The 26,253-nt window shown below is 36.7% G+C and overlaps 1 protein-coding gene across 1 annotated transcript in view; it reads left to right on the top strand.

Moving 5' to 3' along the window:
• Nucleotides 1-26,253, top strand: part of Plxdc2 (plexin domain containing 2) — a 388,918-nt gene that overhangs the window by 194,987 nt on the left and 167,678 nt on the right. Inside the window, exon 3 of the mRNA XM_042685982.1 lies at nucleotides 7,780-7,926. Within this exon, the coding sequence (XP_042541916.1) occupies nucleotides 7,780-7,926 (147 nt within the window). The remainder of the gene's footprint in view (nucleotides 1-7,779; nucleotides 7,927-26,253) is intronic.

Here is a 26,253-nt window from a genome sequence, read left to right as displayed (position 1 = left end):
ATTCTTTAAATGTCTGGTGAGTTACAAACAGTGCCATGATCTCATATAGCTACAGAGAGAATCCTTCATTTCTTCCTGTATTTTTCTGTCAAAATGCTTCTCATTAACACTGTGTTCTTAGATAAATGAAATGAATGATTTTACATAAACAAATGATGAGATAATATGATAATGTGTCTATGTCTATTAAATGCTAACAAAATAAAATCTCTTTATAATGATTGACATACCAACTTCTCTGTCAAATTTTAGTGGGAATGAGTCATTTCCTAGTTTCTGTTAATGCTGAATTTCACCTACAGTAAATAGTGAAAAATATTAGGCTATCCATCTTTAAATTTGATGAAGCTGCTATTTTAAAGAAAAAAATTTATTGGAAATCTTATATATCATCTATTCTACTGAGTAGTTTTAACTTATTCACTTTGAAGGTCTGTGTTGAAGGTCTGATTAATAGTAGGAAAAGTCTGGGAAGTTTTCAGAGTATGTGCCATGGAAATTCGACAAAATGATTGCTAAACGGAAGAGGATGGTCTTGTATATCTTGATATATGTTGATGCTTTGATTCCAAGAATTGACTCTTTTTATTTTTAGGCATTTTCAGGTATTTTCAATATTTTGTGAAAAACAAAAATGAACTAGTTGTATATAGTATGCTTGTGATAATTCAAGTAATATGGATTGGGGGAGGGGAATCTCTTGAGATTCAATCACATTAAAAACAAGTCAGTATTTGTTAAAATTATCTATTTATCTATCTATCTACCTCTATCTATCTATCTATCTATCTATCTATCTATCTATCTATCTATCTATCTATCAAAAAGCTAAAGAGAGTTCTGTTGAGAAAGATATACATTTATATTTGAGCCCATTTAATTTTACAAATTGGGATTATACTATAAGTACTCTATTTGAGTAAAATAATGAATTAAAATTTCCCCTAAAACCCTTGGATAGTAATCTTTAGTGAACAATCCTTAGTCCACTATTTTCAGATTGTACCTCAAAAAATTATCTTAACAAAAATATTAACTAGTATTTTTGTGTGTTTGTGGAATTGGGGTTGGAATTGGGGTTGCTTAGCATGCAGGCATTTTGCTACTTGGGTCTGACACCTCAGACCCTTTTGTATTTTTTATTAATTTAAAATTTTATTGTTATTCTAAAGGTTATATACAGAAGGGTTACTTAAGTTATGTAAAGAGTGCGTTTCTTTTTGGACAATGTTGCCCTTTCCTCAGTGTACTTTTTTTTAATTAGATTTTAGTCTTCATTTCTTAGTTTTATTGCAGTTATTTTTCAGAACAAGTCTTGTTTTTGCCCAACGACTAGCCTGAGATTTCGATGTTCTTTTCTTTTTTTCTTTTTTGGTTGGTCATGGGGCCTGAATTCTGGGCTGAGGTACTGTCCTTCAGCTGGGCTGGGGTGCTGTCCCTCAGCTGTTCAGCTCAAGGTCAGTGCTCTACTACTTGAGCCACAGCCCCACATCTGGCTTTTTCTGCTTATGTGGTGCTGAGGAATCCAACCCAGAGTCTCATGCCTGCAAGGCAAGCACTCTACCACTGAGCCACCTTCCCAGCCCATTGATTTTTTTATCTACAGATGCCTTCTTCATAGCTAAGATTTTAGCCATCCTCCATCACATCCTAACTTGTTTGTTAACATATTGTTTCCATATCTGTTTCCTTGGGTTTAGACATGGTTTCTAGTGGTGGTTACATAAGTGTCAAGTTACCTGATGTTTTCTTTCTTCATTCATAATTTCTTTGTAGTTTTGGATACCAACAGACTTCTCTCTTTAGTTAAAAGGAGATGTCACCAAAACATATGCACATTTTCTTGGGTCTTCTGAGGTCCTTTCATGGAGCAAGGAGGGAACTCTCATCTCTCTTCATTAAGGGTGCTGATCATATGAGACCAAAGCATCAGTCTATGACATCCTTTGACGTTAATCACCTTCCTAAACACACTATCTCCAAATACAGGTTTGGGTGCGTTTACTTTCCACATACAAGTTTTGGAGAGAAGACAGAAACATTTGTCTATAATATCTCTCCTGGATAGTTTATTTCCTTATTCATTTTAAAGTTTCATGACATATTTCTGAGGAATGTATTCTGTGTCCAGTGATTGGGAGATATTTCTTTTCTATTTCTTATAATTACCCATAGGGTCATCTCTATATTTTTCATGCATATTCCCCATTCACTCTTTTTGTCCTTTTTTTTTTTTTTTAGTATTTTTCAACATATCCCTTTCGTTCCTTATAGCAGCATCTGTTTTGTTAGATGATTATTTTAGTTTATTTCTAATGAGTACACTATTCACATATACATTTTAAAATATCTTCACCTTTAAATGAGGTATATAGTCTTTCTAAAATCACTGATAGGAAATTCAATTTTTTTTCAGTATCTTTAATACCACCTGGGAAAGACCATTCATTTACAATATTCTCTTATTTATCATAGAGTGATCTTCAAGAAGTACCCAGCCAATTATTCAGTGTTAATCATCTTTTCCTAGCAAGTTTGGCTGTGCCTTACGTATCCTTATATATCAAATGACTCACATATTTGTAGCCCTCTAGTATGCTCTGGATTTTTTTTTTTGGCTCAAATAAATGAATTTGGAGTTCAAGTATTATTATGTACAGGGATCTGAGGCATCTGCAAAAATTGTCCATCCTACAATCAATGTGACACCCTAGAAGGAGAGAAGAGCATTTGGATTAGGAATTGCATAGCCTGGCTGCTGCAGAATGACTAAGCTGTCCTTAGAAGAACAACTTGTCTTTACATTCTCTCTCTCTCTCTCTCTCTCTCTCTCTCTCTTTCTCTCTCTCTCTATACACATATATATCTATACGATTGGTATTTTTCTTCTGTCGACAGCTTCACGTTTCCAGGCATTTTGGAAAAAAAACAACCATGGATTTATATAGCATTTATAGATACCCACTGTGCTGTCTACTTTCAGGAACAGTTGGTTTTCAAAATGAATTGGCAACCAGGCATATCACAGTAGTGTTTGGTGTTATTTTCCATGGTATTAGAAATTCTTCGCTTTCGAAAAGAGAGTAAAAAATCATCATGGCCAGAATGAGTTTTGACAACTCTTTAAATACCATTACCCCCATAAAAGAAAATGATGTGGTTTGAATCATTTAGTAGTGCTTAAATGCCACATTTTGAGGCATTTATTTTATGGCTTTCCTGAATACCTAAGCCAAAAAAAAAAGCTTTCTAGAATCTTAACAACTTAAGTGTCTACATTCCTAGGTAAACAAGAAATTGTCTTCTTGTTTGGATCAGAGTTGCCATGACAACTACATAAGCTTGGGCTGCTAAATTCAAATAACAAGGTCTAGTCCTTAGCTTTTCAGTATTTTCAAAGACATGATATTGGGTTGGGCTTCTCTGACTGAATTAAGGAGTGAAAAGTATATTTTCATGTGGCTCCACCAGTGATATACCTTACAATTAGACTAGGTCATAATATGATTCCTCTTCATTCATTCTTTCAACACAGTGATCTTCTTTTCATCTCTCAGGGATTTGTATTCTCCATTATTTTTTATTTCTTTAAATTATGTTTTCATTAAGTAGTGGCACAAAAGAGTTACTGTTCAAAAAAAGTCAGGTTAACATCTTGACTGATGTCACCATTTCCATTATGCTCTCCCATTCCTCCCCACCCATCCCCTCTCAAATTTCTTACTTTGGTGAACACACATTGAATATTATGTCCCCCTTCTTGTCTTCATTTGTTCACTCTTTTACCCCTTGCCTCTGCCCCTTCAGCCTTCAAGTTGGAGGTTCCTGATATTTACCTTGTCAGATTGAGTTAATTTTGCTAAGAAATTACCTCATTTGAATTCTTACCTGTAAATACCATATTCAGTTAATACATTTGTGTACACTTCCATACAACTTCATAGGTGTTTACTTGTACATGTATAAATTAATTATGGCATCCACACAGGAAAGAAAACATGCATCCTCTATTTCTCTGGTCCTGAGTTCATTTAACATATGTGTGTGTGTGTGTGTGTGTGTGTGTGTGTGTGTGTGTGTAATTTTCTTGATCATTTGTTTATTGAGGGGCAGCTAGACTCTATACTGTGGCTGTAGTACCTAGTGCAACAATAAACATGGGATTTTTCTTGTTGTTGTTGTTGTTGCTTTGTGGACTTTTTTTATAAAGCAAGACACTGCACTTTATAAGCAAGTGCTTTGCTTGCTATATCCTAGCCAGAACATGTTGGTGTTTTTTTCTTTAGCTGCTCTATGATACAATGATATTCTTTTTTTTATTTTTTTCTGTGCTGATACTGGGGCCTGAACTCATGACCTAGCATCTGTCACTGAGCTTTTTTGCTCACAGCTAGCTAGCACTCTGTTACTGGAGCCATAACTCCACTTCCAGCTTTTTTTTTTTTTTTGGTGAAAATAATAGGAGATAAGAGTCTCAGACTTTCCTGGCCTGGCTGTCTTTGAGCTATGATTCTCAGAAGTAACGCTGTGGCTCAAGTGGGAGAGTTCTATCCTTGAGCAAAGAAAGCTCAGGGACAGTGCCCAGGCCCTGAGTTCAAGCCCCACAGACACCACTACTAACAACAAAAACACTATCTGAACCATGATTCTCAGATCTCAGCCTCCTTAGTAGCTAGGATGAACCAATGGCATCTGACAAAATGAGATTTTTATTCTTTATGATAACTTCAAACTATTTCTTTACTAATTATAAAGATTCAGGGGTTAAAGAAAATAAAATAATTTATGTGTTAATTTAAAAATGATCCTGTACTCTATCTTGAATATTTACCATTTTATGGGTTACTAATTATATTAGAATTTGAAAAGTATCATAGGGTCTGTTAGCTATTTTGCCAAAAGATAGTTTCATTGACCTCAGAATTATAGAATTCTACAATAATACTTGCAATAAGGAAGAAAAATTTTCATTGTTTATTGAAGTTTCTTGAGCATTTTCTTCAAGGCAGTCCTTCCATACCACTCATTAAACACTAAACAAATTATGTTTATTTGTTATTTAGGCCTAATGATTGCTGGCAAGTTTCACAGGCATCAATTTCAGTTCGCTACTTAACCTATATTACCAGAATTGAATGAAAGTTGTTTGTCATGTTGGTATAATTTGATGTTGGTATAATTTGGGGAGAGGAAGGGAAAAAAATTGTTCAAATAGGGATTCAGGCTGACCCATTGTAACAATGAGATGTTCGATAAACGAACTTTACAACTTTGGCGGCAGGAGTGGGGAGGGGAGATGGGAAGGGATGTGAAGGGGAAACAAAGAAGGAGGCAACAATGCTTGATAAGAAATGTACTCATTACCTTGCTCATATAATTGTAACCCCTCTGTACGGTAGTTCCACAATTAAAAAATTGTTTTATTCAGTGTTGCTTAACCTGACTTTCAAGTAAGTGAAAGTCGTATTTTTAATTAGGATTATTTTGGTGGACAATATACTTAGATGACTTCGCAATGAAAGAGATTGAATAATAACAGTAGTAGGTCCCACTTAGATGAAATTGAGCAGAGTGTTTGTCTTTCCGTTCTAGACTGCGTTATTTGACTTAATTCTATACAGGTTTTCTGCATGATTACAAAATAGACGTCACAGTTCCACGTCTCATACATGTACACCTCGGGAATCAGGGGAAACATTTCTTTTTTACCAAAGCCCTCAGAATCAAGCCAATTGATTCTTTTTCGATCTCTAGCGTACGAGATCATAACCACTGTGGCTGGTAGAATTGCATGTGCAAATGGCTTGAATCAGTGTCAAGGAAATTGTCACTTCTGAGTTTCAGTGGTGAAGCACAGGACAAGAAAGAGGACTGACACATATGGCAACACAGCCACAATACTTTCTGACCTAATAGAGTAGAAGCCATTAGGATTGTGTTCTGGCAAGGAGCACTAGAAACTGATCAGTATGGCCATCTTCCCTTGGGCTGTGGAGAGTCAGATCCATCTTCCCAGATCCTCTTCCCTCCTGAGCACATTCCGGTTCTTTCATTCTGTTGTCATAGGTCATACACAGAATTTGTATATAACAACCAAAGTAAAAGAAGAAATTAACTGGAATCTTTATTAAAGAAGAAAAAAGAGCTACTTATTTCTAATATTTACTTGTTCTCAACTATACTGAAGTTTTTCTCTCTTCAGTCATGATGCAAAATTCCTTTAGAATACAGTTAGAATTTTCTTTTCCTTTTGTAATTTATATATGTATCTAGCTATCTGTCTGTCTGTCTATCCATCTATCTCTTAGATTTTTTCCTTTTACAATTCATATATAGTAATTTATATATGTATCTAGCTATCTGTCTGTCTGTCTAATCATCTATCTCTTAGATTTTTTCCTTTTACAATTCATATATATACATATATATTTATATCAGAGATGTATATAGATAATTATCACTTCCTTCCTTCCTTTCTTTCTTTCTTTCTTTCTCCCTTTCTTTCTCTCTTTCTTTCTCTCTTTCTTTCTTTCTTTCTTTCTTAGATCTACCTAGCTACCTATCTAAGGAGGAAGTTATGTATGTATATATGTATCATCTATCCATCTATCCATCTATCTATCATCTATCTGTCCATCTTTCTATCTACTTTTCCATGTCTCTCTCAATCTCTCTGTCTGTCTTTCTGTCTATCTACTTCAGCTTGAAGACTTTTGAAATAAGCATGCTATGGGACACAGCATGCTTATTTCAAAAACATCCAAGAATACTTGCATTTTATTCAGTGAACACTTAGATTAACACTTAGCTAATAAATATATTAGATAATATTCAAATTCCAAAGTTTGTCATTTAAATCATAAGCCTTGTAGTCAAAAAATCTTTTTTCTTGTAGCTACCTGACTGTCCTGTGATATGTTCTATTTACTGACTTCTCAAATTATTTAGCACAAATGCATTGTATGGTAAAAAAAAAAAAAATTGCAATCAGAATTAGCTAGGAATTAGATGAGTTGTCTGAGTTTTCTTCGGAAAAAATTCCCTTTCAAAGCACTTAATTCTCTTCATCGAATGGGAAACATAAAGAAAAATGAAAGCTTTGTGAAAGGCACCATGTTGTTACCAATAATGAAAAGTTGTTATTCAGATATTATCTGAAAAAAAAGATAAAAGATATAGTCTGAATTTCTGGGGCCATTAACCAAAGGCAGGCTGTGGTATAATTTTAAAGAATGGAAATTAGAATTGTCTATCAGTCAAGTAATTATAGCTCAGATCTACAGAATATATTTCTAAAAGAAATATTTTAGTCTTGGCAGCAATTAGGGCTCTATGATTACTGCAGTAAAAGCGTATGTCTTGTATACAAAATACACATTTTCATCTAAGTTTTGTATGCCTAACAGTTCCTTAAAAGGTATCAATTATATATATGTATGTGTGTGTGTGTATATATATATATATATATATATATATGTATACATATATATAATATATATATATATATATCATTTGTCTAGTTTGAACATTACTATCACATCTAATTTCTAGGATTAAAAAAATTATCTTTCTTTTAAAAAATGATTTTGACTTTCATATGTTGATATACCAAAGAGGTTTCAATTCGATATTTCCACATATAAACATGGTACATGCTAAATACCTTTTGCTAAGTAGTCCAGTCTGGCCTTGAACTGACAGTCCTCTGACCTCAGCCTCTTGAGTGCCAGCACGAACCACTTTTCTGTTATTAATGTGCCTCATTCTCTATGATTGCAGGAGGACACAGATCACAATTACTACTTATCTCGGATATATGGTCCATCAGATTCTGCCAGCCGGGACTTGTGGGTGAACATTGACCAAATGGAAAAAGACAAAGTGAAGATTCATGGAATCCTGTCCAACACTCACCGCCAGGCTGCGGTAAGTCTTCCTTTCACATTTACGATCTCTTCTTTCCCACTAAGAGAAAATTGTTGAGTTACTGTCATATAACCTTGTCTGTGTGATCACTTTCCAAGTATATTCATCTTTGTAAGTACATTAACAAACACACATAAGATATCAAAGAAAACGCGAACTGTTTTGATAAACCACTATTAATGGAACCAATTTCTCAGTGTGTTCGATGAGTCATGTTTTACATTCAAAGTTGAGATTCATCTTGCACCACTCTCAGTTTCGTAATCTGTGATTTTACAAAACGTTTTAAAAGATTACTTGACCTTACTATCTCCCATGTGATATGGGTTTATTTCCCTCGACCTTGGAAGAGATTTAACCAAATTCACTTGGTGATTCAAACAGCATATATAGAACTAATTGTGAGCTTTGGTAAAGAAACTTAACTTCTAGGGAAAGAATAAAAATCTACAAGACATCAAAGTGATATTTTAAGTGTGGGTCATTTATTTATTTATTTATTTATTTATTTATTTTTTAAATTTTATTTTATTTTATTTGAGAACATACTGTACAGAAGGGTTACCATTACATGGGCAGGATAATGCATACATTTCTTACCAAGCATTGCAGCCTCCTCCTTTGTTTACCCTTCACCTCCCTTCCCAGCCTCTCCCCTCCCCCCCACCCAATCATACCCCCCCACACACACCGACATTGTAAAGCTGGTTTTGACATGACATTTTGTACTTCTCATTGTTGCAACAGGTCCACCTGAATCCTTAAACAACTTGTTTGTCCCGGTCTCCTCCACATGTTATACTGACATCACATATAGTGAAAGCGGGGGTTACACTGTGGGGGAGGGACATACAAAACAACAAAGAAATAATCTTATAAATGCGTTAGAAACACATGCATGAAAGAAACAAAAACATTAAAATACATATTTGAGGGTTCGTTTTCCTAACATCACATTCTCTGACTTTTTCCGCTTGACTCATACCTATACTAGATATTGCAAATAAGGGAAACCATGGGACCTGTTTCTTTGGGCCTGGCTTACTTCACTTAATATAATTTTTTCCAAGCCTTTCCATTTCCTAACAAATGAGGAAATGTTATTCTTTCTGATGGAGGCATAGAATTCCATTGTGTATATATACCACATTTTCTTGATCCATTCATCTACTGAGGGGCATCTGGGTTGGTTCCATATCTTAGCTATGGTAAATAATACTGCAATAAACATAGTTGTGCTGGTAGCTTTAGTGTGGTCTTGTTTGTAAACATTTGGGTAAATGCCCAAAAGTGGGATTGCTGGGTCATAGGGGAGTTCTATGTGAAGTCTTTTGAGGAACCTCCATACTGCTTTCCAAAGTGGTTGAACAAGTTTACATTCCCACCAACAATGAAGTAAGGTTCCTTTCTGTCCACATCCCCTTCAGCATCTGTTGTTAGAGTTCTTGATTTTTGCTGTTCTAACTGGAGTGAGGTGATATCTCAATGTTGTTTTGATTTGCATTTCTTTTTTTTTTTTTTAATTTTATTTTATTTTATTTGAGAACATACTGTACAGAGGGGTTACAATTACATGGTCAGGATAATGCATACATTTCTTACCAAGCATTGCAGCCTCCTCCTTTGTTTACCCTTCACCTCCCTTCCCAGCCTCCCCCCTCCCCCCCACCCAATCATACTCCCCCCCCCCCTCCCGACATTGTAAAGCTGGTTTTGACATGACATTTTGTACTTCTCATTGTTGCAACAGGTCCACCTGAATCCTTAAACGACTTGTTTGTCCCCATCTCCTCCACATGTTATACTGACATCAAATATAGTGAAAGCAGGGGTTACACTGTGGGGGAGGGACATACAAAGCAACCAAGAAATAATCTTATAAATGCGTTAGAAACACATGCATGAAAGAAACAAAAACATTAAAATACATATTTGAGGGTTCGTTTTCCTAACATCACATTATCTGACTTTTTCCGCTTGACTCATACCTATACTAGATATTGCAAATAAGGGAAACCATGGGACCTATGTTTCTTTGGGCCTGGCTTACTTCACTTAATATAATTTTTTCCAAGCCTTTCCATTTCCTAACAAATGGGGCAATGTCATTCTTTCTGATGGAGGCATAGAATTCCATTGTGTATATATACCACATTTTCTTGATCCATTCATCTACTGAGGGGCATCTGGGTTGGTTCCATATCTTAGCTATGGTAAATAATACTGCAATAAACATAGTTGTGCTGGTAGCTTTAGTATGGTCTTGTTTGTGATCATTTAGGTAAATGCCCAAAAGTGGGATTGCTGGGTCATAGGGGAGCTCTATGTGAAGTCTTTTGAGGAACCTCCATACTGCTTTCCAAAGTGGTTGAACAAGTTTACATTCCCACCAACAATGAAGTAAGGTTCCTTTCTGTCCACATCCCCTCCAGCATCTGTTGTTGTTAGAGTTCTTGATTTTTGCTGTTCTAACTGGAGTGAGGTGATATCTCAATGTTGTTTTGAGTTGCATTTCTTTTATGGCTAGGGATGTTGAACATTTCTTCATGTGTCTATTGGCCATCCTTCTTTCTTCTTCAGAGAAGCTTCTCTTTAAGTCTTTCGCCCGCTTACTTATTGGGCAGTTGTTTCTTTGAGGATTTGTTGTTGGGGGGTTTAATGTTTTGAGTTCCAAGTATATTTTAGATATGAGACCCTTGTCCGTTGTATGGCTAGTAAAGATCTTCTCCCAGTCCGTGGGCTTTCTATTGATCTTGCTAGCTGTGTCATTTGCCCTGCAGAAGCTCTGCAATCTTATGCAATCCCATTTGTCCAACCTTTCTTTGATTTGTTGTGTTTCCGGGTCTCTATTCAGAAAATTTCGGCCTGACCCAAGGAGACCTAGGGTTTCTCCTATTCCATCCTGTAATGTTTTCAGAGTGTCTGCTTTGAGTTCAAGGTCTTTGATCCATTTGGAGTTGATTCTGGTGCAGGGTGATATATAAGGATCTAGCTTTAGTTTTCTACATGTAGTTAACCAGTTTTGCCAGCAAAGTGTGGGTCATTTATTGACCAGAGGAGTTTCCTTAAATAAATGATCTCATAGCATCTGTAATGTTAGAATAGGAGAATATTCAGACTGGTGACACTCATTCTAGAAGGCCAGTGCTAATTTTTTGATGGATCAGCTGAATGCTTATTTGTATTTGTCTGTTTTCTATTTTCAAAACAATTTAAAGATTACTAACATCTAGATGTTTCTTAGGAGAGGACTAAGTCTGGCAAAAATCAAAGAGCCTAATCACAAGTGTGTAGCTAATAAGGGAAACTGAGATATCAGCCTGGTGGAATTATTGCTCAAGATTCATGTGTCCAATGCATTACACCCTGTTTTCGGGACGTTCTTTGGTAATCATTTCTGGTTAAATGCCAACTTGATCATTGTTAGAATTTAGTACATTTTCTGGCATGAATGACAGTGGCAATCTTGTCAATGCAGCCACGTCTTCAGTTCAATATGGCTACTAGTGAAAACAAAACACATTTAATTTCTCAAGTGAGATTGACATTTAAATTTTTTATTATCTTTGAGTCATAGTACAAAGGAGTTGCCATTCAACAAGGCAGTTTCTAGATTCAGTGCATCTTGATCAGAGTCACCTCTTTGATCATTCTCCCCCATTTCTCTCAACCCCACTCCTTCCCTCAATTTTCTTAATTTATACATTGAATTTATGAGTTTATTCCCCCACTCACTGTCCTGATGTAATAGATATAAAAATAGATCTAATAAGATCATGAGAATAATTCAGAGGGGTCACTAATTTGATAATGACCTTCCTTGTTTATACGTGGAAGTTCTTGTGTCTGGAAATCAACTTGCAACAGCTAATTGGAAATTAATTATAATTCCTTGTGATGAGTCATTATAGAACATTTTTTAAAAAAAAATGAGTCTGAGAAACAAAGTAGCTATTTCTACTTGCTGAATTCCATAATCCATTTTAGTTCCATATCCAGACAACCCCAGGCAAAAAGACAGATTGTGAAATGGTACACTGTGGCTATTAGGACAGATTTGCCAAAAAAGAGGAGACAATGAGAAAGATCAGATTAGGACCATGTTGATTGGGAGTTTATTGCAATGAACAGTCTTCCAGTGATATTCCAGCATTTCAGACTGCTACCTCACGTGGGATGGAATTTGAATGTTGGTGTCTCCATGGAGAGATTTGATGTAGTGGCAGGGGCCTGGTGTTAGATCTTGCTGGCGTAATCTCTACACAGAGCAAGAAGTTCCTCAGTTAAAGCCCTTACTTTCTTCCTCCATTTGTGGATGCCTGCCATCTGTTTTCATCTGTTGGCAGTTTTGTGTGTCCTGCCTCTCCTTGAAGAGCCCTTTTGGATTAGGGTTCATTTGGTATCTTACCATCTCAACTCTGTGTTAATGTCAGGAAGTTACATTGCTGTGCTTCTGCTCTTGCCTTGGCTGGTGATTAAATATTGATAATGTAATTGATTTAGTGTGAAAGTCTTGTCTCCAGGAGTTAGAAATTTGCTCTGTATTTGTTCCATAGCACTTTAACGGAAACACGCACACACTGAGCACACACAGCACATTGACAAGTATATGTGCGTGCACACACACTCATATACACACATAGCTTCATGCATCCACCATATATAGATAGATAGATAGATAGATAGTCCTGGGGCTTGAACTCAGAGACCCATGTTCTCACTTAATTTTTTCCACTCAAGACTGGTACTCTATCTCTTAACCCACAGTTCCTCTTCCATTTTTTTTCCTGGTTATTTGAAGATGAAAAATCTCATGGTCTTTTCCACTCAGCCTGGCTTCAAACTTTAATCCTCAGTTCTCAGCCTCCTGAGTAGCTAGGATTACAGGCATGAGACACCAGTGCCTGGCCTATAATTTTCCTTTTTATGTCTGGAAACATCATTTCCTTCATGAATGTAACTTAGCCCAAGCTGTCTATGTTTCCCTGAGTAATCTCAGATTTCCTAGCTGGTCTGCTCACTCTTTCAGTCCTGTTTTCCCCATCCATTTCCATCGTGCCATTCTCAATTTAAAACCAGGTTGTTAGAGATCATGCCACGATTTTAATATGAAGGTAATATTATGGCTAAGGGGCTTAAGCCCATCCCACTCTTCCTTTTACACACACACACACACACACACACACACGCACACGCATACACACACACACACACACACACACACACACACACACACACACACACACCCTTCATGGGGCAAACTTTAGCTACTTTTTTCCCTTGAAGTTCTTGAAAAGCTTAAGCACAAGGAAAATGGCAAATGGACATTATCCTTGATGCAAAGCATTCTGCTAATTTGGTTTGAAACAGGATTTAATTTTAAGCTCTATGGGAAAGAGGGTATATTTCTCAAATCTTATCACCCGTAGCTATAATTTGCATGCTGAAAGGCATGCATTCTGTCCACAAATTAGACCAGCAAAAGCAAAGAAAGATCTAGCTAGGGAAAGATGCAGATGCAGCTAATTACTCCACCTCTGTACCAGAGGAGAAATTGAGAAAGCCAGAAGATTAGTCTTCCCAAAAGAGATGACTTCCCAGCTCTTCCCTTCCTCCTAAAAATGGGGAAAGGAAGAGACAAGAGAGAGTCATCCAACCTGGGAATATTACTTTTTGTGGACGTAGTACTGGGGATTTGAACAGAAGGCCTTGCACTCACTAGGTTGGCATAATTCTGCAGAACTCTGCCTCCAGTCCTGCTTTTTGTTGGATGTTTTTAGGACAAGATCTCACTCTCTATCCAGAAACCTGTTGGAACTCTACCTTGGGCTTCCTGTCCTAGTTGGTTGTTACTAGGATCACAGGCATGCACAATGAAGTCCAGCATCTTGTGGGAGACAAAAATCTCCAGGACGTTTTTACTTGTAACTTTGGGCCTTTAGCTTCAGGCCTCTTAATCTCAGTTTCCTATGTAGCTTTGGATGACAGGCATATGTCACTGTGCTCAGCTCTGGGTTGAGGAAGTATCTTATGAATTTCTCTTCCTGACTGGCCTCAAACTGTAATCTTCCCATTCTTAGACTCCCAGTATAGCTATGCTTACCATCATAAGTCAATAATTCCCAGTTTACTATGAATTTTTTTTTTTAGCCGTTGTGGGCTTGAACTCAAGGCCTGAGCTCTGTCCCTGAACTCTTTTGTTCAAGGCTAGAGTTCTACCATTTTGAGTCATAGCTCCACTTCCAGTTGCTGGTGGTTAATTGGAGATAAGAGTCTCATGGAGTTTCCTGCCCAGACTGACAATTCTCAGCTCTCAGCCTCCTGAGTAGCTAGAATTACACACATGAGCCACCAGCCACCTGGCTTTGACTGACTTTTTAATGAAAAAAAATTTCCCTCCATTCCCAAATATGATCCAAGCAATAATTTGGAAGCTTAGCTCAATATTTGAGAAAGAAGAAGAGGGTAGAACTCAGGTACAAGTTTTTGTTAACCACTTCAGAGCAAAATGAAACATAGAAATCATGTAATTTACATGTTCATTAGGTATTTCAAAACATCCATTGCTCTATAATCGCTTTATCAACCGGATCATAAACCATCATATTTAGGTACACCCTGCTGAAATTCGATTCCATGTGCTTGCAAATCTTGCCATGGTTCTTTTGTATAAATTCTGTTTCCCTCATTGTTTTATTTAAGAAATAATAAAAAGACAGATAATAAAACCTGGTTTGGGCTGGTTGGCAGTGGCTCACACCTGCAATCCTAGCTACTCAGGAGTCTGAGATCTGAGAATCTCTGTTCAAAGCCAGCCTGGCAGGAAAAGTGACTCTGATCTCCAATAAACCACCAGAAAACTGGAAGTGGCACTGTAGCTCAAGTGGTAGAACTCTTGCCTTGAGCTGAAGAGTTCAGGGATAGCACCCAGGACCCGAGATCAAGCCCCATGACTGACAATTCAAACAAAAAAACAAACAAAAAATAAACAAACCTGGTTTTGTAGGTAATGAATGTGAATCAAGGCTCATGATTTCCCAAACAATGAAAGTGAAAAATTTATCTAAGTCTCTACCAGATGTCAAACACTGTGAGGAGGACTTTCTCTGAAAATCCTTAGTTATTTGTATATTTTTGTCCTCTTCAGCATTATACAATTATCAGGATGGCAATCTAGAAGTTTCTGTCGCTAAACATAGAAATCAGCCTGCATTTAATTTCATTATTTTATGTGGCCCTCTCAAAGTCTATGTGTTTCTGATTCTTCTTCTACATTTTTAGATCAAATTGTTTAATTCAGTACTAAGAAACTGGAAGGGACAGCCATATTAGAATTATTCTGTCTTTTGAAACCCCAAATTATATTCTATTTCACATCTCTGAGAAGGATCTCTGTCCTAAATAGAGTCTGGGGCTAGTGGTTATTTTCTGGGATTCTGACCTCTCTGAGATCTTAATTTTATAACTTGGAAAAACAAAAAAAGAAGTAAAAAATGCCTGTTTTGGCATCTCTCCCAGCTTTGCTACTTTGATCCTCCTCCTCCTCCTCCTCTTCCTCTCCTCCTCCTCCTCCTCCTCCTCCTCCTCCTCCTCCTCCTCCTCCTCCTCCTCCTCCTCCTCCTCCTCCTCCTCCTCCTCCTCCTCCTCCTCCTCCTCCTCCTCCTCCTCCTCCTCCTCCTCCTCCTCCTCCTCCTCCCCCCCCCCCCCCTCCTCCTCCTCCTCCTCCTCCTCCTCCTCCCCCCTGCAATCCTCAGATCTCAGCCTTCTGAGTAGCTAGGATTACAATGATGATCGACCAGGCCTAGCAGTACATTTCTTTTTGAACAGTGTCACCTCATCCCTCAATTTTCTCCCAGGTTTTCCCCTCTCCAACCTCCTATCCCCCAAGTTGTATAGTTCATTTCCAACATAGTATCTAGTGAGTATCATTGTTGTATTTGTTCACCTTTGTCCCACCATTTCTGTGCTACCCCTTCCCCTTTACAAATCAGATAGACTTATATGCAAGATACAAGGTACAGAAGTAAAAGAAAAAACAAACCAAAAAAAAAAGCGTGAAAGTTCTAATTCTTTATGACAACAAAAGAATCGTTATCAAAGAAAAAATTAGAATCTGATAGAAATTAACATGACCAAAATAGTTTTGTTTTTTCTTTCAGGACTACTGCACTAGAGGAAGAGGCCTTGCTATAGATATTGATTGGTTCAATTCTGAATGTAGCACTGTCAAGTAACAATTTATAACCAAGTTGTGGGAGGGGAAACAGAACATTGCTAAAGGAAACATGAAGGTTGGGGAGAATTCTGACCAAACTGATTGGACAGGATTCTTCTATAGGCTTGTAGGACAATCAGCCATCAGCTCAGACAGTGTAGAATGAATCCTGCCTTCAATGTTTGATTGAAGGGAAGGATTTTGTGCTGAGCTGATATAAGAGAATTTTTGTTTTGTTAAAACTTCCCCTCCACAGATTATACCGACTTCAAATACAGTGAAAGCAGGGGTTATACTGTGGGGGAGGGACATACAAAGCAACAAAGAAATAATCTTATAAATGTATTAGAAACAATCGCATGAAAGAAAAAAAACATTTGAATACATATCTTAGGGTTCATTTCCCTAAGATCGCCTTATCTGACCTTTTCTGCTTGACTCAGACATATACTAGATATTGCAAATAAGGGAAACCATGGGACCTATGTTTCCCAAAATGTTTTGATATTTCTCTCTATGTGTTTGGTGAGGAAGATTTTTCTCTTTAAGTAGTATTGGGAAATGTTAAGAATAAGAGTGAGCTGGGCGCCAGTGGCTCATGCTTTGTAATCTTAGCTACTCAGGAGGCTGAGATCTGAGAATCACAGTTCCAAGCCAGTCTGGGCAAGAAAGTCTGTGAAGACTCTTATCTCCAAAGAACCACCAGAAAACCAGAAGTGCTGCTGTGCACTTGAGTAGAAGAGCTCAGGGACAGTACCCAGGCCCAGCCCCACAACTGACAAAAAAAAAAAAAAAAGAAAGAAAAAGAAAGAGTAAGAGTGCTGCTCTTTTTCTATCTCTTTCAGAATGCAGGTTAAATTCTTTGGTGAAACTGATAGGACTTTTGATGTGATACTTAGTTCAGAATTTTTAAACTGGATAATTTTTTGAAAAAATTTAAATTCTCCTTGATGGAATTCTCTGACAATCAGAATATACACATGAGTCTTATTACCAAAATGAAGTTTTCTGGAGAGCTTTTCTCCCTTTCTGATTGCCTCAATGAGCATTCCTACCGTGTTCTTATATTTGCATAATGCTTAGATATCTGAGACACATTTGACTGCCTATGGTGACTGTAGTGTGCTTTTTTCATATTGCACCATTTTGTTATTACCATGAACCGAAAAAAGCTAAAGATGTGGGATTATTTGACTAAATGATTATCTTGAAAGACAACTAATTTGTTATCTCCACTAGGTTATTATTTGGATTGCAAATTTCTGACTCACTTTTGTTTATGCTGTACACCTAGGTTTGCTTTATTTTAATTTTTTATTTTTTTTATTGTCAAGGTGATGTACAGAGGGGTTACAGTTACATAACTAAGGTAATAAGTACATTTCTTTTCAAACTTATAGCCCTTCCCTCATTTTTCTCCTGCATTCCCTCTCCCCCAATCTCCCCCTCCCCAAGTTGTACAGATCATTTCCAACATACTGGAAATGATATTCTTGTGAATATCGCTGCTGCATTGGTTCCCCCTTGTCCTTTGTCTCACCATTCAGTTGGTCCCCTTCCCTTCTCTAATTCAAATAAATGTATATATAATATCAGGGTATGTAAAAAGCTCACTTCTGCATTCTCTTGTGAGTTGTTTCATTTCAACTAAAGTTTATGCCTTAAGAACCCTGGCCTTCAGCCACAGGATGCTCTTCCAGAGTTGTCACTGTATATGTCTCTATCACTTGGTTTAATGGAGTTCTTACATATATACATAAGACCCAGCTTTCAATTTTTATAAATTACATATGCTATAGATATACATATTTGTTACATATGTCCTATATATCATGTTTGTGATGTATATTTATATATAACATATATGTAAGTAATATGGTATATAATATATAAAAGTAATGGAGTATACAATATATTATTATGTAATACATTATGTGATATATGTGATATATAATAGATATGTGAAATATACAATGTATTATGTGATAAATAATAAGTATATATTTATCGATAATATCATATTATATTTATAAATAGATCCAGTACTTGAAAACACCTGATATAGTCAACTTAGAAAGAAGAAAAGATTATTTTGGCTGCTAGATTTTTCCACCCGTTGAAAATTAAGGCACTAATTCCTTGAATGAAATATTATAATCAACTGGGGATAGGAAGATCTCTTGATGCATAAATGACAAACACCAAGGAAGATTTCCCTGTGCTGCCCTGTTTGGGGATGGCTGGTCAACCAAGTCACAGCATTGCCACATCTCCCAGGTATACCAGGGCAAAAAGAGGTCATGCAAATCATTGCTTTAAAAGTGCTTAGTCATCACATTCCTGTGCACTGTAATCCCCTCCAGTGGAAAATTTCAGACCAAGTAAATGTGTCTAAAGTAAATGCACCGAGACGATGTTATCCAGAAACAAATCTGTTTATCCCTTTAATGCATTTCACATTTGCCAAGGCCTCCTTACAGTAATGATTTGAAAGTTTCAAAGAGCATTTATGTAATATAGAGCCTTGTTATTCAAAGTGCAGTCAAAGCAGCAATACCAGCAACCCTGGGACTCTGAAAAATGCCGGATTTCAGCTCCCACCCTGCTGGCTCTGGCTTTGAATTTTAACCAGCATCTTAAGTGATTCTTTCACTTACACACTCAAGATAGAAAAGCCTGGCGAACCTGGCTGAATGATCAAAGTTCATGTTGCTAATCTGAATAATTCTCATCATTTGCAAGCACAGGCAAACTACTATCACTCAAGATGCTCCATAGACCCTTACAATCTGAGAAAAAAAAATAGAACAATTGCTCCCTTATTCTCCTTTTCAGTGGAGCCAGAATCAGATAAGAGAAAAAGATTTACATTTCATTTTCCATTTTATTAATATTCCCTTGAAAAGTATCATTCTCAGTTCTGCTACTTAAATTCTCAATTTCTTAATTTAAAAAGTACTGAAGAGGTTAAAAATCTAGCTCAGGTAATCAATTCTGTTGCTGGAGTCTACTCCTGATAAAACTAGACAGGTCCTCTATGTATATGTTTGCATATTGATGACCTCCTTTACAAGAACATTTTGAACTTTTAATTGGTTTCCAATGTTTTCATTCATTCACTGAATTTAACATTTCCTCTCCTGTTGGCTCCTCCCATAGTGTGACAATTGGTTAAAGGACCACTTCTTCAAATTCCACTTAGTAAAGCAATTATTCATAAACCTGACTGCTGCACTATTTTAGTTTGGAGTGATATATAAATGAGACTCATTTGTAGCCTGGAAGCAGGATCTTAGTTTCAGGCCTAGCAAAAAACATTTGGCCATTATACACACACACACACACATACTTGCCTCACATATTTTATTCTGTCTTTAATATTTACTTGTTATTAAACCTGTTCATTTTACTTTCCTTTTATCTATCTATCTATCTATCTATCTATCTATCTATCTATCTATCTATCTATCTATCTATCTATCTATCTATCTATCTATCTATTCAATCATGCATCATGTACCAAAGGAAAAACATTTTGAGAAATGTGTCTAAGAAATTTTTGCACTGTGTAAACCTCTCTGCATGTGTTCAACACTCTAAAGAGTGGTCTCTTAGGAGACCACACTGTTCTGTGGGGTCTGTGTGATCTGTGTTTGACTCAAATATGGCTGTACAGCACATGACTGTACTCCCATTCATCCCATCCTCCTACCTTTCATAACTCAGAGTATTTCAGTTCTTTCTCTTGAAAAAGAGATTCTCTTGAGAGAGAATCCAATTACCATTGAGAATCTTAGCAGGCTTTGAGAATATGGAATTTTCACCAATTCACACACTGTGGGAAAATTTGAATCTCTTGATGATCATGGAATTCTCTATCAAGAGAACGCATGTAAACTCTTTGTAAGCTGAGAAAACAAACTTTTGTATATCTGTCTTTGGAGAGTAAGAAATAAAAGCACCCGAAGCCTAAATCTACAAAAAAATAAAGCAAACAAACAAAAAATAAGAATAATCTGAGTTAGGCAGTAGGTTGTTTGGTGAGAAGAAGCCCACTGCTTGGTCTCCAGGCCTCTGATGGCACCTGGTCACAGGCATCCTGGGATGGCCAAGGACATCATCCCATGGCCACGCCCAGGAGCGTACTCAGTCCCTATGAAGACTGTTCTACACCTTTCAGATTTCTGATTCATCTCAGTACAGGTGATATCTAGTTACATTTAATTATGGCTGCAGGTTAATTAAAACAAAGCATGGTGAGAAATAGGGGCTGAGGGGCAGTTGGGAGGGTTTTACATCCCTTGGCATATTCTTGAACTCCACACGCAACTTTTGTCTATAGGCCCTGCTGACCCCTAATCAGACAGCCAGGCCTGCATTAGACAATTAAGTTGCTGCATCTACCAAGAGCAAAGGTATTGGGGCTTGCTGTTACTAAGGGTTCTGGTGGCAAATATGGTTTTTGAAAGATGTGTTCACCAGAAGGAAATGAATCACTAGTATAAAAGAAGGAAAACGCAAGCTGCACTTACTCAGGCTCAGGTTTGGGTGTCACTCCACCAGTATTTGGATTTACCTCTTGTCCTTTTTTTTGTGTGTGAAGTTTTGTCATGAACCATTTTAGGCTAATAAAAGCTTTGCAAAATAAATGTGTTGCCTTACAGCTTTCACCTAATTCCATAAGTATTAGTACTTTAAAAATCTATAGTATGATGAATCACTCCCAAAGTATTGTCCTTTTAATTAAACATGTGATAGTCAATCTTGCCAAGCACTTGTGGCTCTATCATTCTGGCTATTCAGGAAGCTGCAGATCTGAGAATTGTGGTTTGGATCCCACTCCTTTTCAAGTGCCTATTTCCTGGAGCATTTTTAAAATTTTATTTATTTTTTGTAAAGATGATGTACAGAGGGGTTATAGTTATATGAGTAAATTAAGGGGTACATTTCTTATTAAGCATTGTTACTCTCTCCTTTGTTTTGAAGGGTTGTTTTGTTTACGGTCCCTGATGTGGGCTATCCTCTACTTCTTCACAATTAGGTACAGGCCTGTGTTTCAGGCACAAGTGCAATGGGAATGGTACTCTGTTCTTCTTTGTGTATCCTAGCAGGAGACAGATACATGGCTGTGGCCTGAATGTTTTCCCAAAAGTTCATGTGTTGGAACCTCAGTCTCTGATGCACCCATGCTGGGGAAGGGTAGCCCAGTGAACAATGAATGGATGGTTAGGTCCTGAGAGCAAAGCCTCCTGAATAGTCTGATGTGAATAACTGGGTTTGGATTAGATACCTTGTGAAAGCAGACTCAACGCCCCCTGGAGGTCTCTCTTGCACACTCTTTTGCCCTTATGGTTCCCTCTATGGGATAATTCAGCATTAAGACCCCACACCAGGTGTCTTTCTCTTCTCCCAGGATTTCCCTTTCATAGTCCCTTTCTGGGATTTCTTTTTTTTCTTCTTCTGGGATTTCTTAAACTCCAGAGGTGTAAGAATAAATTTCTATTCTTTATAAATTAGCAGTATAAAAGTGGTAATGATATACATGATAATAGTATGTGTCCTTATTAGTGATATGAACTTTAATTACCTGGTTAGGGATAGTCCTGACAGGTTTCATTTCTCCACTATCATCTTACCACTTTTCATGATTAATTGCTAGCTTGTTGGGATGTATTTTGTTAGTAGATAGTTATTTTGTTTCTCATGATTATTTTACCAATGAATTCTTGGAATTATCCTCAATAAGAAAAATATCTAGAGGGATGCCTGGTATATTAAACGCTAATCCCATTCTCCTAAGCATTGTAAATTCATGAACTATAATAATTTCAGTATGAAAACATAAAAACATCATCATGTTGCTCATAAACCTTATGGCTAGTTATGATATTAATTCTATTAGGAAGACAATTTATCTGAATTGGTCCAATCCTTTTGAGGAAAATATTATACTGATATATTTTGTGGCTCAGAAAGAATATATACCTAGCCATTTTGAGCTTTGTATTAGGAATTGAACAAGGACTATTTTTATTTGGGAAACTAGCTTTCAGGAATTATTTTTTAAGTCAGATATTTTCATACATATATTAATTCAGTGATTAAGATTAAAGTCTTGGTAAGTTTGTGGTAGTTTGCAGAAATCATTTCAATAAACTTTGAATATCTGGTCTCTATAAATTCAAGATAATATTTTTTATTGTGAAAATACCGTACAGAGAGGTTACAATTACATGGGCAAGATAATGAGTACATTTCTTATCAAGCATTCTTGCCTCCTCTTTTGTTTCCCCTTCCCATCCCTTCCCATCTCCACCTCCTACCCCCTCCCCACCCCCAAAGTTGTAAAGTTTGTTTTTCGACATAACATCTTGTACATCTCATTGTTGCAATAGGTGCATCTGCATCCCTATTTAAACAATTTGTTTTTTCCCTTCCCCTCCACAAATTATACCAACATCGGATACAGTAAAAACAGGGGTTATACCGTGGGGAGGGACATACAAAGCAACAAAGAAATCATCTAAAATAGGACTACAAAGAAAGCAGTATAAACTCTGTTCAGATTTGTATGAATAAAATCTATTTTAGCATCTCAAAAATAAAAAAGAAAGTCTTAGTAGTATTCAGTAGCTTGAGCCTTTTTAAAAGCCTTTAAATAAGTATGTAAACATTACAGATGAGAGAAATGTGGCTTAAATGTCGCTTCATTAAATGATTAAAGAAATCACACAACCACTTATTGCCAAAAGTAGATTGCCAAAAGTGTCTTTATTATAATCATTCTGGATCATTCAAAAATCAGAAAAGAATGGTTCAAAAAGTAAAATGAAGTTCCATCAAGTTCCATGAAAAGCATACTGTAAAAAAGATGTGTTTTATCATTATTAAAAGATAATAACTAATTAAATAAAACAAGTAAACTCTCGGATAATTATGTCATGGACTTATGGGTAGCTGAATTGTAAGGCCGTCTTACCTGCCTTCAAAGATAAGTTATTCAACTAAGTTATTTATTGGGTAATTTATTTCGTTGTTACATCCATTTTTGGAAGAACACGTCATACCAAAATAAATTAAAATTATCATGATCATCTAATTTTTATTCTTTTCTTCCTAAAGTCTATGGCATGCATAGAAAAAATGAAGTAAAAATGTGACTGAAGATTTTGTTTGACCTACTTTTTGGCATTCCTGTCAGAAAAAAATTGCAGCAGTTACTTTTACCAATGATAATAATAATAATAATGATAATAGTCTATTTGTGATCACTTCAAGAGATTGGCATATGACTCTCAAAAATTTATTTGAATGCTTAAAAATATGATATTAGAATATTTGTAAAATTAATGATTAATTCATTAGTCCATTTTTGAATATGAAGGTATCATATTCCCTGTAATTTTTTTTTGATTCTCTGCCCTCATGAACTCATGAGATCAGCAATTAATAAAATTTTAGTTGCTAGTAATTTTCCTCCCACAAGCTGTTGTCAGCAAGATCATATTTTATAAAGATTAACTAAAGAGACTTAGGGGAACCAGAGAAGTACAGATTTACTTTTATAAACAACAAAAAAAGACAAAAAAGCAGTTGTTATTCAAGATTTTTTTTAAAAAAATGATCAGCAATAATAAATGCATTCATTCTAGTTTCCTCTTATTAAGAGATTTCCATCTCTAGGGCTTTTCATTCATTTGTCCTCATAATACTACTAAGTAATTAACAACAATTGAGAAGAGCTTCTTTTCAGGATTATAATTTTAGGTGATTAAAAGAGTATTAGCAGAAGCTGAGTGCTGGTGGCTCACTCTGTAATCCAACCTAACTCAAGAAACTGGGATCTATGACTGAGGTGAAGTCCAACTGGGTAGAGAAATCCAAGAATCCTACAGCACTGGCAAAAAGTTCGTGTGACTCAAGTGGTAGAGTACCTGGTGAGTAAGTAGAGTCAAGCAGGTTCAAACCTCCACTAAGAAAGAAAAAAGAGCATAAGCAGAGTCTCCAGTTGTCTAAAAAATAAACAGTAGGGAGATATGAGAAAAATAGGGAAGAGAAGCAAGAAGAGATGTGTGCACACTTAGAAATCTTAGTAAGTGACCTTGAAATGTGTCTGCACATCTGTTTGTAGCCAACAGAATGTCAGGGGGATCTGTTTTGTGAAAGCAATATGTGATTGAAAGGCCACAGTCACAGATGGAAGGAGTTGGGACAAATTTGCACCAAACAAACCATATTCTGCATATGTACCCACTATTGGGAGCATCTTTCCTGTGTACCCTCCATCCTAGGACAAAGCAATACTCCCTTTTATTTCAAAATCTCTGCTCCCAGGTTGAGCATGCTGGCACACACCTGTGCCTGGGAGGAGCCAAGGCTCCAGGCTAACGCACGATACCAATGTAGTGAAAGCGAGTTCTGTGCCCCATCACTAATCTGGCACTGGGACTGCCCAGCTTTTCTCCTCCTCTCTTCTCTATTAGTTCCTCAAGCCTGTCTCTCTTAAATTTTAAATCCCTTGCTGTATCACTCCGTTGGTAATATTCCCCGGGACAAGATTTTAGACGGAGTGATTTGAAGTAAGAAAGGGATATATGGCCAGCTCATTTGATTCCCGGATAACAGGAATGGAATCATCTATAAGGAGGTCATGGGCTACACACTGGGAAGAGTCCCTGTTGTGATGGGAGACCAATGTGTGGAATACACACACAACTTTGTAGACAAGACCATCTGCCTACATTGTCATTACTGTTCTGTAGCAGAATGGAGCAGGCCATGATGACAACAAAGGTGACTTGCTCATTTAAACCCGGAAGCATTTCCATCATTGGTATTGTTCTTTGTGGTGATATAAGAATACATTTTGATTGGCAGACTTGTTTGCTTTTCAAGAAATTCTGTGTTTTTGATTATCTGGTAATGCCTTCTTGTTTCAGCTGTGGTTTTCCTAATAGAAGATTCTTGGTTGCAAATTTCTTTCAACACCGAATATTTCATTCTACTGCCTTTTGACTCCTATTACTTCCAATGAGATCTCAGTTGCTTATCTGGTTGCAAGTATATGACTAGGTGGTATTTCTCTTGACATTTTCAGGATTTTCTCTCTTTAAAAAATATTCTCATTATATGGGGCTGGGAAAGTGGCTCAGTGGTAGAGTGCTTGCCTTGCATGCCTGAAGCCCTGGATTCGATTCCTCAGCACCACATAAGCAAAAAGAAAAAAGCCGGAAGTGGCGCTGTGGCTCAAGTGGTAGAGCGCTAGCCTTGAGCTGAAGGGCTGAGGGACAGCGCCCAGGCCCAGAGTTCAGGCCCCACGACTGGACCCAAAAAAAAAATATTCTCATTATATGGTTATAAATTTCTTTTATATTGTTTAGACTTTGTGGAATGTCTTGATAGCTAAGTATTTTTCTTTTTTAAGTTTATTGTTTTCAAGAAGTTGTACAAAGGAATTTTAATTCAACATGTTATTTTCTATTTAGAATGCATCTTGATCCATGTCACCCCTTCCATCTTTCTCCTCTATCTGTCCCAACTCCAAAGATTAATATTTCTGAATAAATTTGAGATTCTAAATATTAAAAAGAAGAATTTCTTTTGTGTTGTTTCTGGCCCTGGGTTAGAACACATGGGTTTGTACTTGCTAGGCAAGTTCTCTGAATGTTGAATCTTCTATCTATACCCCCAAAGGAAGTAGGCTCAGGCATGAAGCAGCAGGCCTGGTTCTATTAGAATCCTAGCTGGCCTAAAACTGTGGTCCTCTCAAACTCTGCCTTCTGAGTAGCTGACATCACAGGTGTAAACCACTATATATGACTCAAGAAAAAAATCTTAGCATATACGTTATATATACACACACGCATGAGTGTGTAATATACATCTATCTATCTATACCTGAATTTTGTTCCAAACAACATAAACATGTGCAGTGGTTGAGAAAAACTCCTGTTACATTTGTCTAGTGCAAACTTGGTGGTAATTGACAGTTTCCTAGTGATAAATATTTCAACAAGATTTGTTTCTGGCAATAAAAATGCTTAAGGGGTAAATGTTACCAGCTTACCAGCCTGGATAGAAATGAGAATGATGGTGACCTATCTAGAAAAGAA

The sequence above is a fragment of the Dipodomys spectabilis genome, unplaced genomic scaffold (genome assembly GCF_019054845.1).
Source record: "Dipodomys spectabilis isolate Male_0828 unplaced genomic scaffold, ASM1905484v1 ptg000096l, whole genome shotgun sequence".
Lineage (NCBI taxonomy): Eukaryota > Metazoa > Chordata > Mammalia > Rodentia > Heteromyidae > Dipodomys > Dipodomys spectabilis.
Note: the sequence above shows the minus strand (reverse complement) of the source record. Positions and strands in the feature narration are given on the sequence as shown.